The sequence below is a fragment of the Rana temporaria genome, chromosome 5 (assembly GCF_905171775.1).
Source record: "Rana temporaria chromosome 5, aRanTem1.1, whole genome shotgun sequence".
NCBI classification, from domain to species: domain Eukaryota; kingdom Metazoa; phylum Chordata; class Amphibia; order Anura; family Ranidae; genus Rana; species Rana temporaria.
The window spans coordinates 346,225,251-346,246,250 of NC_053493.1; the positions used below are offsets into that span (position 1 = coordinate 346,225,251).

Sequence of the window (21,000 nt, forward strand, 5' to 3'; positions counted from 1 at the left end):
GATCGAATCTAAGCTGAACTGGTCGAGATTCGAGCCCTCTATGGCCAACTTAACAGTAGTGGTCAGAATGCCAACCTAATAGGGAGCTAAAAAGATCATTGGTGGCCTGCAGCTGGTACTGCCAAGAGGTGCTGGCACTGGAGCTGTGCAATGACCACCAAATGGGAGATCAATCAGCCAAAGCTCAATGAACCCTTAGCAATCTCTGGACAAACCCTAGGGTTTCATATAACCCTGGCTGCTACAAAAGATGTGCAGTACAGAAGAATAGCATTAAAACAAGCAAAAAAAAGGAAAACATGAAATACTTAAAGGTTTAAAATAGCACACTCTGACTTTTTTTTTATTTAGTCACAGTAGACCAGTACAACAGTGATTGAACCCAATACAGTAGAGACTACCTTTCAGGTGGTGCCTCTTCCATGCACAGAAGGGAATATGTACAAACATAGCAGGTCTTCTTAAATTAGTCTACTTGTTAAATAAAGTTCTAGTGCAGGAGACCATCCAATATATTAGAAGTTAGGGACTCTGTTTAAAAGGTTGGACTTCCCAGATTCATAAAGGGAATGAGTGGAGTCTTGTACCAACTTTGGTGCACTTGGGCAAAGCTGGTAAACGTGATTTGTCAACGCTTGGCAATATATAACTCCAAAAAAAGAAAAAAAAATTAGCCAACAATTTAAGAATATCACAACTCAAAAAAAAAGATTAGCAAAATAAAAACACTGTTATTTCTGGATGCAGATTTCCACAAATTAAAGGCTAAGAAGTCATTGTTCTAATAGAAAAAAAATATGGCAAAAACACTAAACTATCAGTCTGTCTCAATGTATGACAAACTGAAATTATTACATTACAAAGCAAGATAAATATTGAGCCAGGGCCTGTGTTCATTCTGATACATTGTTAAAAAAACAAAAAGTCATTAGAGGACAAAGAAAATCTTTTTTTGGGGTCATTTAAAAAAGGGAAATAGTTATGCAATGGTACCATCAGATCACCCAGGTTGGCATTACAAAGTCAGTAATACAAGCCCAGCACAGCTGGACTTTCCAAACCCCCTCCCCCCCTCATTTCAGATCTCCCCCTGCATAAAAACGAATGAGTTTCTAATAAAACGGTCCTAAAAGGCTCCAATCTCTGTTCCCCAGGGTCTGTAGGGTTTGCCTGTGGGCGCCGGTGCTGACGGACTCAGTGCATTGGGAGAGAGTAAGTGAAAAGATCCAAAGGAAAAGGGGAACGCGGAGAGGGACGACAAAAGCGGAGGAGAGAGTTTTGAAGAAGTGACGACTGGCATCACTGACGTAAGGCTTCCGTTGGAGGAGATGCGCAAAGCTGGCGAATCAGCATGTGGTGACCCAGGAAGTCTGCTCTGGTGGTGGGACTCTGTGGAAGACGTTGTGCTGCTGCTGTTTGTATGAGGAGTCTGTGCCAAGAGCAAAGGGTGAGAAAGGTGAGGATGATGAGTGAAGGCTCCCCCCCAGGGAATGTGTCCGAGGCTGGAGTGGGCACTGTTGGCAGCTTCTCTTTGAGTGGCATAGTTGTTTAAATGAGATACCAGTCGCACTCGGAGAGGGTCAGCCGTGTCCATACCTTCAATTATACTTAAATAGCGGGCAACTTCTGCAAGGCACTCTCTGAAACCCAAGCTACGATAGTCCATGGCAAGAGCGTGGGCATCAAAATATCCTACAAACAAATACAAAGCACAACATAAGTCACAAAAACTAGGTAATCTGTGTTAAATATAACATTTTAGCATGTGCATAGCATTATAACGACATATTCTAGAAAACTTTCTTATAATCGGTTTCCAAATGAAAATATAGTTACAATGTAAGGGCACCTTCTTCCCACTTCCCACCAATGTAAGGAGACCTTCCCACTGCCCACCAATGTAAGGGAACCTTCTTCCCACTGTCCACCAATGTAAGGAGACCTTCCCACTGCCCACCAATGTAAGGGAACCTTCTTCCCACCAATGTAAGGGGACCTTCTTCCCACTGCCTACCAATGTAAGGGGGCCTTCTTCCCACTGCCCACCAATGTAAGGGAACCTTCTTCCCACTGTCCACCAATGTAAGGGGACCTTCTTCCCACTGCCCACCAATGTAAGGGAACCTTCTTCCCACCAATGTAAGGGGGCCTTCTTCCCACTGCCCACCAATGTAAGGGAACCTTCTTCCCACTGCCCACCAATGTAAGAGGACCTTATTCCCATTGACCACCAATGTAAGGGGACCTTCTTTCCAGTTCCCACCAATGTAAGGGGGCCTTCTTCCCACTGACCACCAAGGTAAGGGGACCTTCTTCCCACTGACCACCAAGGTAAGGGGACCTTCTTCCTACTGACAACAAATGTAAGGGGCTTTTTCTGCCAATGTCCCCCAAAATTATTTAATAAGGCTTTCCCAGACCTGAAAATTATGTAGGGGTTCCCCAGGGGTAAAATGTTAAAAAAAAGGCTGCTCCATTAGGAATAGGAATGTTCGCTAAATAAAAGGTTATTATAAAAACCTAAATAAAGCACAACCACAATACTGAAATATTACGTTAGTCGTTCTTTCTTAATACTTTAGATAATGTTAACTGTTTGCAGTGTGGCATTACAGACATTCACCACCTTGGATTTACAACAGATGTTACAGGATCTACAACACACTAAAATAAACCGCCAGCGAAGGTGAATACCTATACAGGCTCAGTAAACAAGTGTGTCTATTTGTGTACTGGCAGCCTATTTTACAGCTCTGGATATAGCTCCCCCCCCCAGGCCCAGACCATCAAATAGACACAGGACACTTCTTTGCTGTAATCATGATCTCTATATTTGTATAAAAAAAAAACTATAATGATATATTAATGATCTCATGCAGAGAAAAAGTGAATGTTCAGTGACAGGGCTGCCAGTACAAGGGCTGCCTATACCAGGGTTGCCTATACCAGGGCTGCCAGGACCAGGGCTGCCAGTACAAGAGCTGCCTATACCAGGACTGCCAGTACAAGAGCAGCCAGTACCAGGGATGCCTGTACCAGGGCTGCCAGTGATCACAGCTGTCACAGGCAAGTAATGCTGAGTGTAGATTTTTTTATTTTTTTATTTAAGTAATAAAGATAAATCAAAGTAAAAGCATTGCAGAGTCCGTTTCAATTCTAACATTGACATATCAAGCTGCATAGTGGGAGATTTACCTTTTCCCCCAGCAGTGTGCAGCATCTTAAGGTGATCCACCGTCATCTGCAAAATCTCAGCTTTTTCCAATTTCGCAGAACCCTAAGAAAGTAAAAAAGAAATAAAAAATTATTGTATTTCTGAAAGTAACAGGACTAAAAAAACTCCCCCCTACTTTTCTATTGTAGAACACAAAGCAAAAAAAATTAAAAATTAAATACAAAGTGATGAAGTAAATAATTGTATTGTAAAAGAATCCAGAATGGACGGTCTGGTGAGAGTTGTAGTAGGAGTAGTAGTAGTAATAAGATCCGTACCTGTTTTTCAAACGCACTGGGCACCAGTCTTCTGAGCTCAGACAGACTATTATTAATCCTGTCCCGCCGACGCTTTTCTATGATCTACAAAGGAACAGAAAGAACCAGCTTCAGCACCTCGCATGAAATCGGGACTGCGGAATGTTTTTTTTGGGGGTTATTCCAAAACAGAAGTAGGACGTTTCTCTGGAGACCCAATAGAAATGATAACCAATATAATGGAGTGTGCAAAGAAAAGGGAGAGTAACACCAACATCATACAAGAGCTTTCATCTAATAACATGGAACAACATGAAAATGAAGTACTGAGCACATAGCTGCTGCATCATCTATTGGAAAGGCAGCAAAGTGGTTAGTACTTCTGCCTTGCAGATCTGGGGTACCCGGAACAAATCCCAGCCGGGACATTATCTGCATGGAGTTTGAATGTTCTCTAACACTCCAAAGACATGCTGGCATGTCTCCTGTCTAAGTTGGCCCTAGTATGTGAGTTAGGGATGTTAGACTGTAAGCTCCTTCAGGGCAGAGACTGACATGCATGTAAATTATCAGGGTTATATAATTGGCTGTGATAATATAAAAGGGCTCTGGACATGTTTTACACAAGATCCTGACAGTAGAAATGACACTGCAACACTGGGGTCCTCAAATCCCAACCATGACACTATCTGCATGGAGTTTGCATGTTCTCCCTGTGCTGGTGTGGCTTTCCTCTCACAGCCCAGAGACATTCTGGAAGGCTAATTGGCCCGTTTCAGTATGTGAGATAGGCAATTTAGATTGTAAGCTCATTGAGAGCCGAGACTGGTGTGAATGGACAGTGTTTAAATGGTCAGAGCTACAGAATTACCCATAATAATAATAATAATAATAATAATAATAATAATAATAATAATAAAAAGACTCTGATCTTCTACACATTTTACATAAGATCTCTTCCTCCTGACAGTATAAAATGACATCACTGCCCTGCAGCACTGGGGTCCTCCGTTCAATTCCCAACCAGGACTGTGTCTGCATGGAGTTTGCATGTCCTCCCTGAGCTTGTGTGGGTTTCCTCCCACAGTCCCAGTCCAGAGACATTCAGGTAGATTAATTGTCTCCCCATCTAAAAGTGGCCATGTAGATTGTAAGCTCCTTGGAGACAGAGACTGATCAGTGCTATGAATACACCTGTATTATTAAAAAGAAGGATCTGATCTTCTGCGCGAGATCTCTTCCTCCTGACAGTAGAAGTCACATGGCTGCCTTGCCAATTCAAATCCCAACCAGGACGTTATCCACATGGAGTTTGCATGTTCTCCCTGAGCTCGACTGGGTTTCCTCCCACACTCCAGAGGCATGGAGGTAGGGTCATTGGCCTGTCATGCATGTTAGATTGTAAGCTCTTTGGGGCAGAGATTGATGTGAATGTACAGTATGTGTAAAGTTCAGTGTTAATGTTGTGAAGTGCTGTGCAAACTGTTAGTGCTATAAAATCCTGTTTTATAATATTATTATTATGATTATTAATAATAATAATAATAATAATAATAATAATAGTAGTGTCAGTGCTGTATAAATACTTAGAATAATAATAATAAATAATGTCAGTATTGTATCAATACTTAGAATAAAAATAATTATTATTATTATTATTATTATTATTGTGTCAGTGCTGTATAAATACTTAGAATAATAATAAATAATGTCAGTGTTGTATCAATACGTATTATTATTCTAATAATAATAATAAAAATAATAATAATGATGATGATGTGGTTAGTAGGTGATCCTGAGCAGTGACACTCACCCCTCTGCGCCTCTTTCTAGCCAGGATCTGGGAAGTGGTGGATGGAGACATCGATCCCGGAGCTGAACTCAGGTTTCTAAAAGATAAAAATTGTAATAATGTATTAAGAAAAGAGATATATATATATTACACACACATATATATGATGTAGTAGATGTGTAACAGATCCGTATCTAGAAGGTGAAAGCTGTAAGTATATAGAAGGTGATGATGTGACGGTCATGAATGGTAAAGTTGTGAGAAGTCGGTGAGAAGTCGGTGTAAAGTCGGGCTTGGCTGTCAGTGATTGGACGGAAGCTCGGGGGTTCTTCTCTCACCCATTCTCATCCGCACTCTCCTTCTCCACCTCGATGTTCTCATCCAGCTCGCTGTCGGACGAGCTGTAGTCGTGGCTCCTCTTCATGGTGTGGGTCGGTGTAGTGCGGTGCTGTGAGGTGCTGTGTCGCTGTCACACTGCTGCCTCCTCCGGCTGTCCCCGCGGTTATGAACGAGCCATCCCTTTCCCACGGTTCGCCTCTTTCCCCGGAGTGGGGGAGGAGGAGGAGGGGGATCTCTGGCGCCTGCTCCTGGAACACAATTATCTTCTTGTAGCCAATAATTCTCCTGGCACGGCCCCGCCCGCTCCGTGACGTCACGGCCCCTACAAAGGACACTTGGAAGCTCGGTCCCCCATTCTGAAAAGGACTCGGCGGCTCGGTGATTGACAGGCGAAAGAGAGGAGGAGGGGTGGGAGTGCGGGGATGGCTCCGCCCCCGCTCGCCTCCGATTGGTCTGGCGCCTGGCCAAGCTGGAGTCTGCAGGGCAGTCTGTTAGCACGCGCGGGCCGTGGGAAAGTGGCTGGCTCGGGCGGTGACAGCCTGCGGCCGGGAGGAGAGGGAGCCGCCGCCGCCGGCGTTCTGCGAACAATGGGATCCCTGCTATCCTCCCTGCGCGTGCACGCCGCCGCTTCCCGTGCTGAGCAGCGGCACCTCTCTCCCCTGTGCACGCTCCCGATCGCCGGCCACTCCATTGATCAGCCGGGGCGAGAGATTTCCCAGCAACCAGGACCCTTTCTATTAACCCCTTCATTGCCCGCGGATTAACCCTTCATTGCCAGCGGAATAACCCCTTCATTGCCCGCGGATCAACCCCTTCATTGCCCGCGGATTAACCCCTTCATTGCCAGCATAATAACCCCTTCATTGTCAGCAGAATAACCCCTTCATTGCCCGCGGATTAACCCCTTCATTGCCCGCGGATTAACCCCTTCATTGCCAGCAGAATAACCCCTTCATTGCCCGCGGAATAACCCCTTCATTGCCAGCAGAATAACCCCTTCATTGCCCACGGAATAACCCCTTCATTGCCAGCAGAATAACCCATTCATTGCCCGCGGATCAACCCCTTCATTGCCAGCAGAATAACCCCTTCATTGCCCACGGATCAACCCCTTCATTGCCAGCAGAATAACCCCTTCATTGCCAGCAGCTCCTGATCACATTAACCCATTCACTGCCAAGAACTCATGCTTGTATTATTTTTTTTCTTATTAAACCCTCAATAACCTTCTGGTACCCCTGTCAAATTAACCCCTTCATTGCTCAAAGCCTCTTGTCCCATTAACCCACTGATTAATCGGCGCTCTTCATCTCACACTGACACAGTATGAGGAGAGGAGAGCCGATCAGCGGCATCTCCTCGCAGGGGACATCTAGGTATATAATCAGGGCACTGATCATCAGTGCCCTGATTACAATGAAGTGCCCACAAGTGCCAGCAATCAGTGGCTATAAGGCCCTTTTCACATTGGGGTGTTATTCGAGCGAAGCCTCATCTGCAATCCCAATGTGAAAGACCGAGTGCTTTCAGAGCTCTTTCACACTGCCAGCGCCCGAAAAATGCTGGTAAAGCACCGCTAAGACCCTAACGTTTTAGGGCGTTTTTGCAGTGCCTCAGTGTGAAAGGGCTCCATTGAGATGCATGGAGAGCGTTTTATGAGCGTTTTAATAGCGCTATTTTTACGATGTAAAAACGCTTTAGTGTGAAAGGGGTCTTAGTGATGCCAGTCAGTGCTGCCCATCACTTCTGCCCACCAGTACCTTCCATCAGTGCCGCCTATCAGTGCCCATAATTCGTGCCTCCTCATCAGTGTCGCCTAATTAGTGCCGTCTCATCAGTGAAGGAGAAAAATTACTTATTTACAAAATTTACCGAAAGAAACTAAGAAAAACTTTTTTTTTTCAAAATGTTCTCTTTTTTTGTTTTAGAAAAAAAAAAAACTGAAGTTATTAAATACCATCAAAAGAAAGCTTTATATGTGTGAAGAAAATTATAAAAATGTCACTTGAATGGTTACAGTGTAGCATGACCGCGCAATTGTCATTCAAAGTGTAACAGCGCTGAAAGCTGATAAGTGCCCTGTATTGAGGTGGTTAAATAAATCCAAAATAATGAATCTAAATATCAAATGAAATTCAAATAGTTTTTCAATCAAATTTGAATAGTTTTCAAGTTGAATTTCTGAAGAGAAAAAAATAGAATAGAAAATAAGAATATAATAGAGTAAAACAGAACAGAATTCAAAATACAAGAATAGGGGGACAGCCGACGTTTCGCACAAAATCAGTGCTTATTCATGGCTAACATGCAATAAAACTGTTTGATATATATAGAGATCAAAAGCTGACATGCGACCACATGTCAGCTTTTGATCTCTATATATATCAAACAGTTTTATTGCATGTTAGCCATGAATAAGCACTGATTTTGTGCGAAACGTCGGCTGTCCCCTGTTTCTGTTGCTGTGATCTGGTAATGCTTTTGCTGTTCATTTAATAAAAGACAACCTGTACGGTTTTTGGAGTGCGGCCATCCATCCTTCATTCAACCTTTATGCTTGCCTAGTGCACTGCCAGCACCCATGGAATCCTGTACCAGTGCATGACCATATAGTAGACCCACCTGGAGCGGTGACTTTCTTTCTTATATTCGAGTCACCTTTTTGCGCCTGATCTCCCGTCGGCACCCCTTCCATAGACTCCCATGTTAAACGGTCATTTCTCTGCTAACTTTGGGGATCCGGTACCGGCCGGCCGTAGGTCCCCTGGACCCGAAACTTGGCACACCTGTAGCCCCAGCTCCTCTACAAGTGTGCAAAGATTGTTGTCCGGGGGACCTGCGGTCAGGAAGCACCGATTTTTCAAAGTCTGGCACCCCTTCCATAGACTCCTATGTCAAACGGTCATTTCTCTGGTAACTTTGGGGACCCGGTACCGGCCGGCCGTAGGTCCCCTGGACCTGAAACTTGGCACACATGTAGCCCCTGCTCCTCTACAAGTGTAAATAGTTTGTTGTCTGTGGGACCTATGGCCGGGGAGCATCGATTTTTCAAAGCCGTGCACCCCTTCCATAGGCTCCCATGTTAAATGGTAATTTCTCCGGTGATTTTGGGGACCTGGTTCCGGCCGGTCGTAGGTCCCCTGTACCCGGTACTTGACACACATGTAGCCCCATTTCTCCTCTACAAGTGTGCAAAGTTTGTTGTCTGGGGGACCTACGGCTGGGGAGCACCAATTTTTCAGAGCCAGGCAGCCCTTCCATAGACTCCCATGTTAAACGTCCGTCTAGACATGGGCACAGTGAGGCATGCACGTGGGCACAGTGAGGCATGGGTATGGGCATGGGTACAGTGAGGCATGCACTTGGACACAGTGAGGCATGCAGATGGACACCCTAGGCTTATACTCTATATAGAGTCAATACGTTTTCCCATTTTTTTGTGGTGAAATTAGGTGCCTCGGCTTATATTCAGGTCGACTTATATACGTATATTGCGTATATACGGTAAATATTCAATACTCTGCTGTAGGTGCTGGTACCCCTTCTTTCTCCTTCCTCCCCTCCATGCTGTCCGTCCTGTGGACTTTCTCTCCCAACATTCGTGACTTCTTGTAAGCCGCATGTGACGCTCCTCCTTGCGGCTCTTTCTCTCGGGAAGCCGCCTAGGTTGGGAGGTTCATCTGGGATCCTCTGGGACTACATTTTAATGAAAACTCTGGTCCAAGTCATTCATGCTCACATGCAGTAAACTGGTACCTATGCAATCTACTTATATACAATCTGTATGGCTGAAATCGCATCGCAGTGTGAAGCCAGTGCGTTGCAAACCACATGTGATATCGCACAGCGCACTGGTGTGAACCAAGCCTAAATCCTTTATAACCCCTTCATTACTGGCAGCTGCGTATCTCATTCGCTCTTTCATTAATATCAGTGATGTAAGAAATTGCCATCCTTATGTCTAGTAGAATCCCCTTATAACATTCCTTTAATTGCAGTTCTCGTGTAATTAAACCATTAATTACCAAATATGATGACCAGCTTTTTTACTGTCTAACTGCTCCCCCCTAAAAGGACAAGAAGGGGGTGCCAGCTAAGTGTAACATTCAAATTATTATTTATTGAAAACAATTGGCAACTCACTTGGTAAAGGTAAAAAGTTTGCTCATCAAAACAAAACTGCTGTGCAACTCCGCTGTGTTGTATGCCGCACCTCTGTGGGCTGTACACTGACAGATGAATCCAGAAATGTCCACAACAACCCTGGAGCGCAGAAAGAGCGTGGAAGTAACAGCACATTAGGAAGATCCTGCAGTAAAGGAGCATGGCTAAGCGTTTCGGAGCATCCAAGCTCCTTTCTCAGGCCATAGGGAGATATGGTATAACTACTATTTATAGTGGAAGGTGCCAAGAGAACAAGGCTCTTCAAACATAAAAGCAAAATACTACAACATGACAACAAAACGATTAAGGTTAGAAAACACTGTGTGCAAACGCCGCACAGACAATCCTGCAGCCATTTCTAACAGTGTCCACAAATTTCACATCCAAGGGAGCTGCGGTGGCTCAACGCGATTGGCACTGCGCTGACAAGCCATTCACCTCTGCAGCTAGGGGTTCGGATCCCGGTCTCGGCTACATGTGAATTGAGTTTGGTGGTCTCAGCCCGGCTCCCGGTGGGTGTGCTATGCGAGGTAAGCCTGTGCTTAGTACGCCCACCCCCCTCTCACAAAAACCACCACACTTACATGCACTCGAAATTGGGTTAACATGCACGCACTTTGACCACGCGGTCTCTAAAAAAGAGAGGCGAAGGACTAATGGGGCTGGTTGAGCGGGCAAATCCTCTCACTCCCTTATAGGAAGTCCCTCTGCCCCATTGGGCTTCAAAGTGGAGCAGGTAGGGCGGGCTGTGTGGGAGGACCCCCTCACACACCCGCCATTGCCACCCGGGGCATGGAGAAAGGTGTCAGATTGCCTCTGGGGGAGGCCTGCCTACTCCCAACTCCTGCAGTCCGGCTCCTCTCTCGAGTACACGCACAAAATACACTTTGTAAAAAAAAAAAAAATTTCACATCCAGCTTCCGTACTTTTTTTGTATCTTAGAATGCTTCATGCAATTTCTAGCTTACTCTAGGAGAGCCTTGAAAAAAAAAAACTATGTAATCTGTAACATTGTGTAGCTGACAACATGATACAGCAACTCATAGACATCCCAGAACATGGCAGGGAACTGCCTGGGGACTCTTTATAACCTCCAGCTTACCCAGGTACCTCTATTACATGACTATCTCAGCCCGGCCCTGCAATGTGCAAACTCTGGTGCCAATGAAGGAGCAGGCAGTCCTGATATCTGAGGATCCGCCACCTCCACAGATATCCCAGTACAGCCTGCACAGTGTGACCTTCATTTATGGATAATGGTGGATTAGCAGAGAAGTGCTGCCTAGAAATCTTAGTGGCAGCTGATGGGATGTTTGGGTGCTATTTCATGATTTCGAAGAGAAAGAGGCAGTGTTACAGGGTAAACCATGGTATTCCATGTAAAGTATGTAAGGTGCTGTGTAAATGGCCAGTTCTATATAATTCCAGTAATAATTAAATCTTCTAATTAAATAGTTACTCTGGTGTTCACAGGCACCTAGGGGAGCTGAAGAGTTTGTAGAGGATCTGCAGGCAGAAATTTGAAGCATGTCTGAGTTTTGGTACATCATTTTGCAGGGTGGATGGCAGTTGCACAGTATAAAAGCCGGCCATGATATTTGGTAAAGAATGTGTTAATAGGGGGACAGCTCATAATAAGGGGGTCAATGTGATCAAGAGTGTGTAGCAATGAAAGGGTTAATGGGATGGTGCACTGTTAGTAATTAAAGGGTTAATGTGATTGAGATGTTGGCACAGATTGGGTTAATGTGACGAACACTTGGCAATGAAAGGGTTATTGGGATTAAGCACTGTCAGTAATGAAGGGCTTAATGTGATGAGATGTTAGCAATGATGGGGTTAATGGGACGAACACTTAGCAATGAAAGGGTTAATAGGATAAGGCACTGTCGGCAATGAAGGGGTTAATGGGATGAGATGTTGGCAAGAACACGTAACAATGAAAGGGTTAATAGGATGAGGCACTGTCAGTAATGAAGGGGTTAATGGGATGAGACATTAGCAATGATGGGGTTAATGCGATGAACACCTAGCAATGAAAAGGTTAATAGGATGAGGCGATGTCAGTAATGGAGGGGTTCATGTGAAGAGGCGATGTTAAAACTGTAGGGGTCAATGTGATATCAGGGGCGGACTGGCCATTTGGTCCCAGGGCACTGCCCGAGGGCCCCGTGCCACTAGGCCCATCAGGGTTGCCAGCCTCGGTAAAACTAGGGATAGTATGTAAAAATCTGTGTTTTTGAAAAAAAAATCCCAAGATTATAGCTGCCCCACCTCTCCAGTATCTTTTCAGTGTGTGTATACTGTGTATGTATACTGTATGTGTGTGTGTGTAAACTGTGTGGCCCCATAATCTCCTATTGCCCGGGGGCCCCATATTCTACTATTGCCCGGGGCCCCATGAGTTGTCAGTCCGCCCTTGTGTGATATGAAGCATGTAGAAATGAATGGCCAACTAGGATGGGGCACTGACAGAAAGGACGGAGTTAATGTGATGAGATATTTAAGCATCGAAGGGGTTATTGTGATAAGCACTTAGCAATGAAAGGGTCAATAGAACAAAGAAGGGCCAATAATAAAGGGGTTAATGTGACGAGATGTTTGTAATGAAGGGATTTATGTGATGAGGGTCTTGTAACAATGGCGTTAATGGGATCAGTAATGAAGGGGTTAATAGGCTGAGGAAATGTGAGCAATGAAGGGGTTACTGGGGGGTATTTTAGCAATGAAGGAGTTAAACGGGATGAGGCGCTTGTAGCAATGAAGGGGTTAATGGTATGAGGCTCTGCCGGTAATGTATGGGGTGAATTGGATGAGAAGCTGCCAGCAATGCATGGGTCAATGTAATGGGGCACTGCTAGCAGTGAAGGGGTTACAGCGAAGCAGTGGTTCTGGGAACTAGGATGTCTCTGGTGTCTGGGTCATGTTAGTTGACTTGCACATAATAAAGATCAGGGGGGTCACAGAGGAGAGGGGCAGAGACTCAGTATGGGAAGCAGGGCAGCTTACAGCCCACTTTGGCTACCAGGGATGCCATTTTAATGTAACATTGGCACTGCACTCCTGCCTGGACTCTGGGCAGCATTGTATGAGCCTGTAATGTAATCCCAGCTCAGGATGAGGAGGAGGCAGAAAGAGAAGTCTGAATCAATGCACTTCAGCAAGGCAGAGCTCCCCGGGGAGCGCACACAGAGACGGCGCTGTAGAGTGCCATACACTCTTGTCTGGGTGGCTGGCACCAGCCTGGCCTGCTCTTTAATATACCCCCAGGAAACCTGGACAGTGCTCTGCTCTATTCAAGTTACTTCTTCACTACTCATTCCATTTACTGCTGATCTATCAGATTACAATAAGCTCCAGCATTCCAGGGGTTAACCAGGAGTCTTGTCATACTTATATGAGTGACAATAATTACCGGTACATTCTAAAAAAAAGTGTGGTATCTTGGAAAAAGCTGGATTTATACCTCCTATATACCTGTATCTGGGAACCTGCAGATTGTTCCCTGGTCAGGGTGTGCTCAGATGGAATTCCATTCAAGCCGTCTTGCATACACAGTGTCACACCAAATTCCGACCATCAAGAACGCGGTGACGTACAACTCTACGACGATCCGAGAAAAATTAAGTTCAATGCTTCCGAGCATGCGTCGACTTGATTCTGAGCATGCGTGTTTTTTCCTCCGTCTGAGTTCCCTACAGACAAACTGAATTTCCGCTAGAAATTTTTTCCGTCAGAAAAAAAGACAACATGTTCTAAATTCCGATGGGAAAAAGTCAGATGGGGCACACACGGTCGGAATATGCGATGAAAAAATTCCGACTGACTTTTTCCATCGGAAATTCCGATCGTGTGTACAAGGCATAAGAGTTCTGTGCTCAGTGGTTTGTAAAACTTCTGTGCTTGTGGTCCCTAAGAGGTCTGTGCTTGTGGTCTCTAAGAGGTCTGTGCTTGGTGGTCTCTAAGAGGTCTGTGCTTGTGGTCTCTAAGAGGTCTGTTCTAAGTGGTCTCTTATGCCAATCAGAATTTCCGATGAAAAAAGTCTGATTGTTTTTTATTCCATCAAATTTTCTGATCGGGTATAGCCCCATCTGAGTTTTTTCATCGGAAATTACAATGAATTCCATTGGACTTTGGATATAGAACACGTTCTATATTTTTCCGATGGAATTCCGATGTGATTTGACCGGGGAAAAAGCCAGATTGTGTGTATGCGGCATAAGAGTTCTATTCTCAGTGGTCTGTAAGACTTTTGTTCCCGGTGGTCTATAAAGCACACAATCGGAAATCAGATCGAATCTAATCTGATGGATTTTTTCGTAGGATATCCGATGAAGCTGACTTTCATCAGTCTTGCATACACACCATCAGTCAAAAATCAGACCGTGTCAAAACGCGGTGACGTAAAACACTACGATGTGCTGAGAAAAATAAAGTTCAATGCTTCCGACTTGATTCTGAGCATGCGTGGATTTTTGACCAATAGACTTCCACACAAACGATTGTTCTATTTTCTTTAACTGATGGAAAACAAACCGATGGGGCCCACACGCGATCGGTTTGTCCGATGAAAACAGTCCATCGGTCTGTTTTCATCGGACAAACCGATCGTGTGTACAAAGCTTTAGAGTTCTGTGCTCGGTGGTCTATAAGAGTTCTGTGCTCGGTGGTCTCTAAGAGGTCTGTGCTCGGTGGTCTATAAGAGTTCTGTGCTTGGTGGTCTATAAGAGTTCTGTGCTTGGTGGTCTATAAGAGGTCTGTGCTCGGTGGTCTATAAGAGTTTTGTTCTCATTGGTCTATAAGAGTTTTGCGCTCGGTGGTCTATAAGAGTTCTTTGCTCTGTGGTCTATAAGAGTTCTTTGCTCTGTGGTCTATAAGAGTTCTGTGCTCAGTGGCCTATAAGAGTTCTGTACTCAGTGGCCTATAAGAGTTCTGTGCTCAGTGGCCTATAAGAGTTTTGTGTTTGGTGGTCTATAAGAGTTCTGTGCTCGGTGGTCTATAAGAGTTCTGTGTTCGGTGGTCTATAAGAGTTCTGTGCTCGTGGTCTATAAGAGTTCTGTGCTCGGTGGTCTATAAGAGTTATGTGCTCGGTGGTCTATAAGAGTTCTGTGCTCGGTGGTCTATAAGAGTTTTGTTCTCGGTGGTCTATAAGAGTTTTTTGCTCTGTGGTCTATAAGAGTTCTTTGCTCTGAGGTCTATAAGAGTTCTGTGCTTGGTAGTCTATAAGAGTTCTGTGCTTGGTAGTCTATAAGAGTTCTCTTCTCGGTGGTCTATAAGAGTTCTGTGCTCGGTGGTCAATAAGAGTTTTGTGCTCGGTGGTCTATAAAAGGTCTGTGCTCGGTGGTCTATAAGAGTTCTGTGCTCGGTGGTCTATAAGAGGTCTGTGCTCGTGGTCTATAAGAGTTCTCTTCTCGGTGGTCTATAAGAGTTCTGTGCTCGTGGTCTATAAGAGTTCTCTTCTCGGTGGTCTATAAGAGGTCTGTGCTCGGTGGTCTATAAGAGTTTTGTACTCGATGGTCTATAAGAGTTTTGTGCTCGGTGGTCTATAAGAGTTTTTTGCTCTGTGGTCTATAAGAGGTCTGTGCTCGGTGGTCTATAAGAGTTTTGTGCTCAAGGACACGATTTGTGCTCATAATGAAATGAACCATACCAGACTCCAAGTGAACTATACCCCAGAACACCTCTTCCAAGTGGTCGTGGGCATAGTGCACTGAACTATTCCTGGGCACAGTTCTGACCACTTACACTACACAAATGAACCAAACCAAGAAAATTAACTGTACCTGGGTGAGATTAGCAGGACTGGTAGGTATTAATTCTTTACGTTTTTAAATCCAGCAATCTCTGCAATGAAAGTAGAATGCCAACCAAAATATTTTAGCGTGTGTCGTGTTTTTTTATTGCTGCGAGCCATCATCCTAGAAATGCACAGAAAGTGGGAGGAATAATCCCACCTTTGACAGATGTCCTCAACTATCTTTCTAGTAATGTTCATCACATTTTGGTTTTCCTTTCTTATCTTAAGTCAACAAATTCAAAAGAGAGAAAGACAGGAGAGAGGAAGAGTGACACTAGGCAAAGAGCCCAGAGATCCATCATTCCAAACCAACAAACTACAACAAGTTAAAAACTTGGGACTTTCTAGGATGGCATCCAGGCAAATAAATTCAAAACATACGTATACAAGAATATTTACAAATGTATCAGTCACATTGTACAAAGGTTTAATAGAATAACATATTATATTAGATACAGTATTCTTTTTTATACAAAATACCACATATATATTTGCACTTTACAGGGTGTCCCATTTCAAAAACAACAGGTTGCGGCAAACGCATTTCGTAGATAGTGCCACTTGATCAAGACCAGCAGTAAAAGGTTACAAGACATCCATGCAATTCTATTCATTTCAATATAGTGGTAACAAGTGGTTTATGGCATCATATGTGTAGCGATGGGTTCACAGCGTTTTCTGCTCACTGCTGCACAGACCGGGCTGTCCCTGTAATGCCACAGCTGTCCACACCCAGTTTCTCTCCCTCTCCCCCCGCCCCACTGAGTAGAGGAGTTGCCATGTGCAAGCGGAGAGGTACAGGACACATGGCAAGGCTAAGGTTGAGTTGGAGGAAAGCCCTGCCCACCGGCACAGGTTTCAGGTTTATTGTTTCTGTGCGGTTTGGAAAAAAAAAGGATGCTGGGAGTCACTCGGAACTATGGGGAATGTAGTCCCCAGGAGACATCCTCTAGCAGTCCTGGATGCAGGGCCAATCCGAGGCAGGGTGCGCAGGGTGATTTGCACCCAAGCGCCTGCAGAGGTGGGGGCGCCGAAGTGGCAGAGTTCTCCCCTTCCTCCTTCTCTCCTTGTTTGTGTCCGTCCAGAACTAGTGTTCTGAGCATAGGTGTGTGTCTGTCCAGAACTGATGTGTCTCTGACCATCTCCTCTACTATATCTGTAGTCTCTGACCATCTCCTGTACTGTGTTTGCAGTCTCTGACCATCTCCTGTACTGTGTCTGCAGTCTCTGACCATCTCCTTTACTAAGTCTGCAGTCTCTGACTGTCTCCTGTACCACGTCTGCAGTCTCTGACCGTCTCCTGTACCACGTCTGCAGTCTCTGACCGTCTCCTGTACTATGTCTGTGGTCTCTGACCATCTCCTGTACTGTGTCTGCAGTCTCTGACCATCTCCTGTACCACGTCTGCAGTCTCTGACTGTCTCCTGTACCACCTCTGCAGTCTCTGACTGTCTCCTGTACCACATCTGCAGTCTCTGACTGTCTCCTGTACCACATCTGCAGTCTCTGACCGTCTCCTGTACTATGTCTGTGGTCTCTGACCATCTCCTGTACTGTGTCTGCAGTCTCTGACCATCTCCTGTACCACGTCTGCAGTCTCTGACTGTCTCCTGTACCACCTCTGCAGTCTCTGACTGTCTCCTGTACCACATCTGCAGTCTCTGACTGTCTCCTGTACCACATCTGCAGTCTCTGACCGTCTCCTGTACTATCTATGTCTGTGGTCTCTGACCATCTCCTGTATCATGTCTGCTGTCTCTCGTGGGGGAGTAGGCTGGCGCAGCTGTTTGGGAGATCTGGTAAGCGGAAAAAAGGGGCATTGCCAAACCCCTGAGAGATCATCACTACTAGAGTTGCCACCAATGCCTGGCGCTAGAGAACAAGCCACAACTTCATTATCCATTTCACAGGCTGCATGGTGGTGTAAAGCTGTGGGCCAGAATTTCCTTACCCACTTCTTAAAGGCACAGTGTCACCTTGCCTTGCCGTACAATTTGGTATATTACACCCTGTACCATGGGATCAGCTTAAACCTGAGCTCCCGAACAAAACGATGGTCATCTATTCACACACATGCATTTTCTTATGAATTTAAATGGGCCCTTAAAGTGTTACTAAACCCACAACAGTAAAATCAGTCTGTATATGAAGTAAAGGGGTTAATCCTCCACATTGTGTAAAAAGCCTATTTGATCCTGTTTTCTCTGACACCCCCCCCCCCCCCCTCTTTTACTGTCCCAAATCCATCTCCTGATAGTACAGAGTCTTTGGAGGCACATGCTCAGTGTGGTGTGTATTGCTAGAGAGTTTTTTTTTTTCCTTGGGAGGGTGCATGTGCTCAGCACATGGCCAATCTGCACTGCCCAGACAGGGGGTCCTCATAGGACAATCAAAGGAGAATGAAAACTCCTCCTACAAGCTTCAACCAGACACTGATAAAAGTCACAAGACTGCTATATACTGCTAATGAAAAAAGGTATTTAGCAATTTATATTTACTAATAAAATTGTATTTCCATGTTCTGTGTACTGTGGGAGACCAGATCGTGAATGCAGGGTCCTGGGTTTAATTAATCTCAACGCATTAAAAACATTCCTGCACTTCTTTTGGGCAATGCACTGTGCGTTCAGATCTGTGCGCTGTGGTGTACTGAAGGGTAGGTGCCTTGGTTACACTGCACATGTGCGTTGGGTACTATTCAGAATAAAGGGCATGATAGTGCGAGGCACAAATGCAGCACATTGTGGTGTAAACTTGATAATGTGTATCATTACATGTGCACATGGTTGTGAATCCAGCCTCAAGCCTTTGGATCAACAGACCAGCCAGAAAACATACATTTTCCAAAAAATTTGCATAGCAGCTGAATCCGTGTTATATTCTGTGTGTTGTGATGTGCTACCATTCATTCGGAATTGCAGCCCCATACATGTATACACAACAAATTCATCCACGTTATAGGACACCGGAAGGCACAGATGTGAGTGCTCTAGGCATTGTGATACATGTATTGTCAAAAATAGTGTAGAGCATTATTTTATGAATTAAGACGCATTGACAGCTCATTCAAAGTGTCTGTCATTCAGAAGGCTGTCTTACCACATAACATGTCAATGCATAAAAATGTAAAGGAGTAAATATGCCTTTAAGCCCCATAGAATTTGATGAGGAAGATGGGGAAAAGCTCAAAAGTAAAGTATTTTGTAATGTACACCTATACAGGCATACCCCACTTTCAAGTACACAATGGGACCAGAGCACGTATGTAAAACGAAAATGTACTTAAAGTGAAGCAATACATTTTTTCACTTCTCAATGCATGTAAATACCCTAGCTCTATGGAAAATCTTGGTCAGCTTGACATGGCACTACTCCCGAACCATAAGTGACAGGGACCCCAAACTTGGGGACCCAGGACTATGACATGGTAGATTACCTAGGCAAGCTGACCGACCCCAAAATCGTATATGTTGTAGTCCTAAGTTCCCTCTCGGTGCTCTCCAAATTTGGTGTCCCTGTCACTTATGGTTCAGGAGCAGTGCCATGTATGCCCGTATTTCCCACAGATACTGTCGGCATTCGCTGTTGTTGACACTATGGACTGTTATACCTGGACAATACGTTTTGCGAAATACAGGTCAATCTTATAAGAAAACCTGTTAGAGTCTGCAAAAGACTTGAGACTGGGGTGTAGGTTCACCTTCCAGCAGGACAACGACACTAAACATTAGACATGTGCACTGCCAAAAAACTTGTTTTTTTAATTTGTTATTTTCGTTTTTTTTATTGTTTCGGAAATTCGGGAAAATCGCAAAAAAAAAAATCGTTTTTGTTTCATTCGTTTTTTTCTTTTTTTTCGGAAATTCGGGAAAATCGAAAACATTTTTTTCGTTTTTATTCGGGAAATTCGTAAATTCGGAAATTCGGAATTCCGAATTTTCGGATTTCCGAAAAAGCAAAAAACGAAAAAAAAAACGAAATTTCCGAAAAAAACGAATGAAACGAAAATGAAGAAAAGAAATTTTCGGAAATTCAAAAAATTCGGAAAATTTCGGAAAATTCGGAAATGAAAAAATGTGGAAGTACGAAAAAAATTTTATTCGAAAATTCGGGATTTCAGAATTTCTAAAATTCGAAAATTAAAAAAATCAAAAATTCTACAATTTCGAAAATTACACAATTTCGAAAATTACACAATTTCGAAAATTCGAAAATTCTGATTTTTTTAATTTTCGAATTGAATTTTTTTTTTTTTTTTATTATCGAATTTTTCATTTTCGAAAGTTCGAAAATTAAAAATTCAAAAATTCTAAAATTCAAAAATAAAAAATTCTAAAATTGAAAATTTCGAAATTCGAAAGTAAAAAATTAGAAAATTTGAAATTTCGAAATTCATAAATTCTACTGATACGCCGGCGTAAACGTCTCTGAATCCAGCTAATACTCCTTTGTACCTAATAAAATGGCTCATGTTGGAAGATCTACATTTTGGTGACATCCATACCTCAGATGTTAATATATTCTTCTTCAGTCCAAACCAAGTGGTCAAGCTTTCCCCAGTGAATTTTTTTCTCTGCTCTAGAAAATGTAGTTGGGGGGAGATAGTTTGATCAAAATGGAGATATGGCATAAGAATGCTCCAGGAATTCCAACCAGCAAATCTCTCTCCTGGGGGTGCAAGATGTAGAGGAACTAAGGGAAAGAAGTGACTTGAGACACCCCTTAACCCTAAAGTGGAACTTCCGCTGATCGGAACCCGCCCCCCCTCCGGTGTCACATTTGACACCTTTCAGGGGGGAGGGGGGTGCAGATACCTGTCTAAAGGCAGGTATTTGCACCCACGTCCGGCCCCACAGTCTTGGGCAGACTGCGGGCATGACGTCACCTCCTGTCGCCCCCCATTGTGTTCTGGGAACACTCGGCTCCCAGTACACAGCGGGAGCCAATCGGAAGGCGTAGCACGACTCGCGCATGCGCCGTAGGGAACCGGGCAGTGAAGCCGGATCGCTTCACTTCCTGGTTCCCTCACAGAGGATGGCGGAGGAGCAGCAGAGTGACGAGCGAACGCTTGTCCTCTGCTGCGGACGGCGCTGGACTCCAGGACAGGTAAGTGTCCTAATATTAAAAGTCAGCAGCTGCAGTATTTGTAGCTGCTGGCTTTTAATTTTTTTTTTTTCCAGCGCACATCCGCTTTAATATGACTTGATATTAAACCTCCTAACAACTTGAAAGATAGTATGCTTAAAGCGGGGGTTCACCCTATAAACCCAAAAAAAATATTTTTTTTTTCTTCTTCCATAAAATCAGGCATTGTAGCGCGAGCTACAGTATGCCTGTCCCGATTTTTTTATCCCCGTACTCACCTTGTACGCGTACATCGAAGATACCGACTCCCCTCGGGGAATGGGCGTGCCTATGGAGACGGAGGATGATTGAC

General features: G+C 44.3%; 1 protein-coding gene across 1 annotated transcript; it reads right to left on the bottom strand.

Annotated features, from left to right (window-relative positions):
• Positions 1 to 308: 308 nt before the first annotated feature.
• HEY1 (hes related family bHLH transcription factor with YRPW motif 1) lies at positions 309 to 5,917 on the bottom strand. Its single transcript, XM_040354481.1, has 5 exons — positions 5,602 to 5,917; positions 5,285 to 5,360; positions 3,493 to 3,576; positions 3,196 to 3,277; positions 309 to 1,692 (listed from the first exon to the last, which is right to left on the bottom strand). Exons 1-5 carry the CDS (start codon positions 5,685 to 5,687, stop codon positions 1,127 to 1,129), a joined length of 894 nt encoding a protein of 297 aa, XP_040210415.1. The 5' UTR covers positions 5,688 to 5,917; the 3' UTR covers positions 309 to 1,126.
• Between the last annotated feature and the right edge of the window lie 15,083 nt (positions 5,918 to 21,000).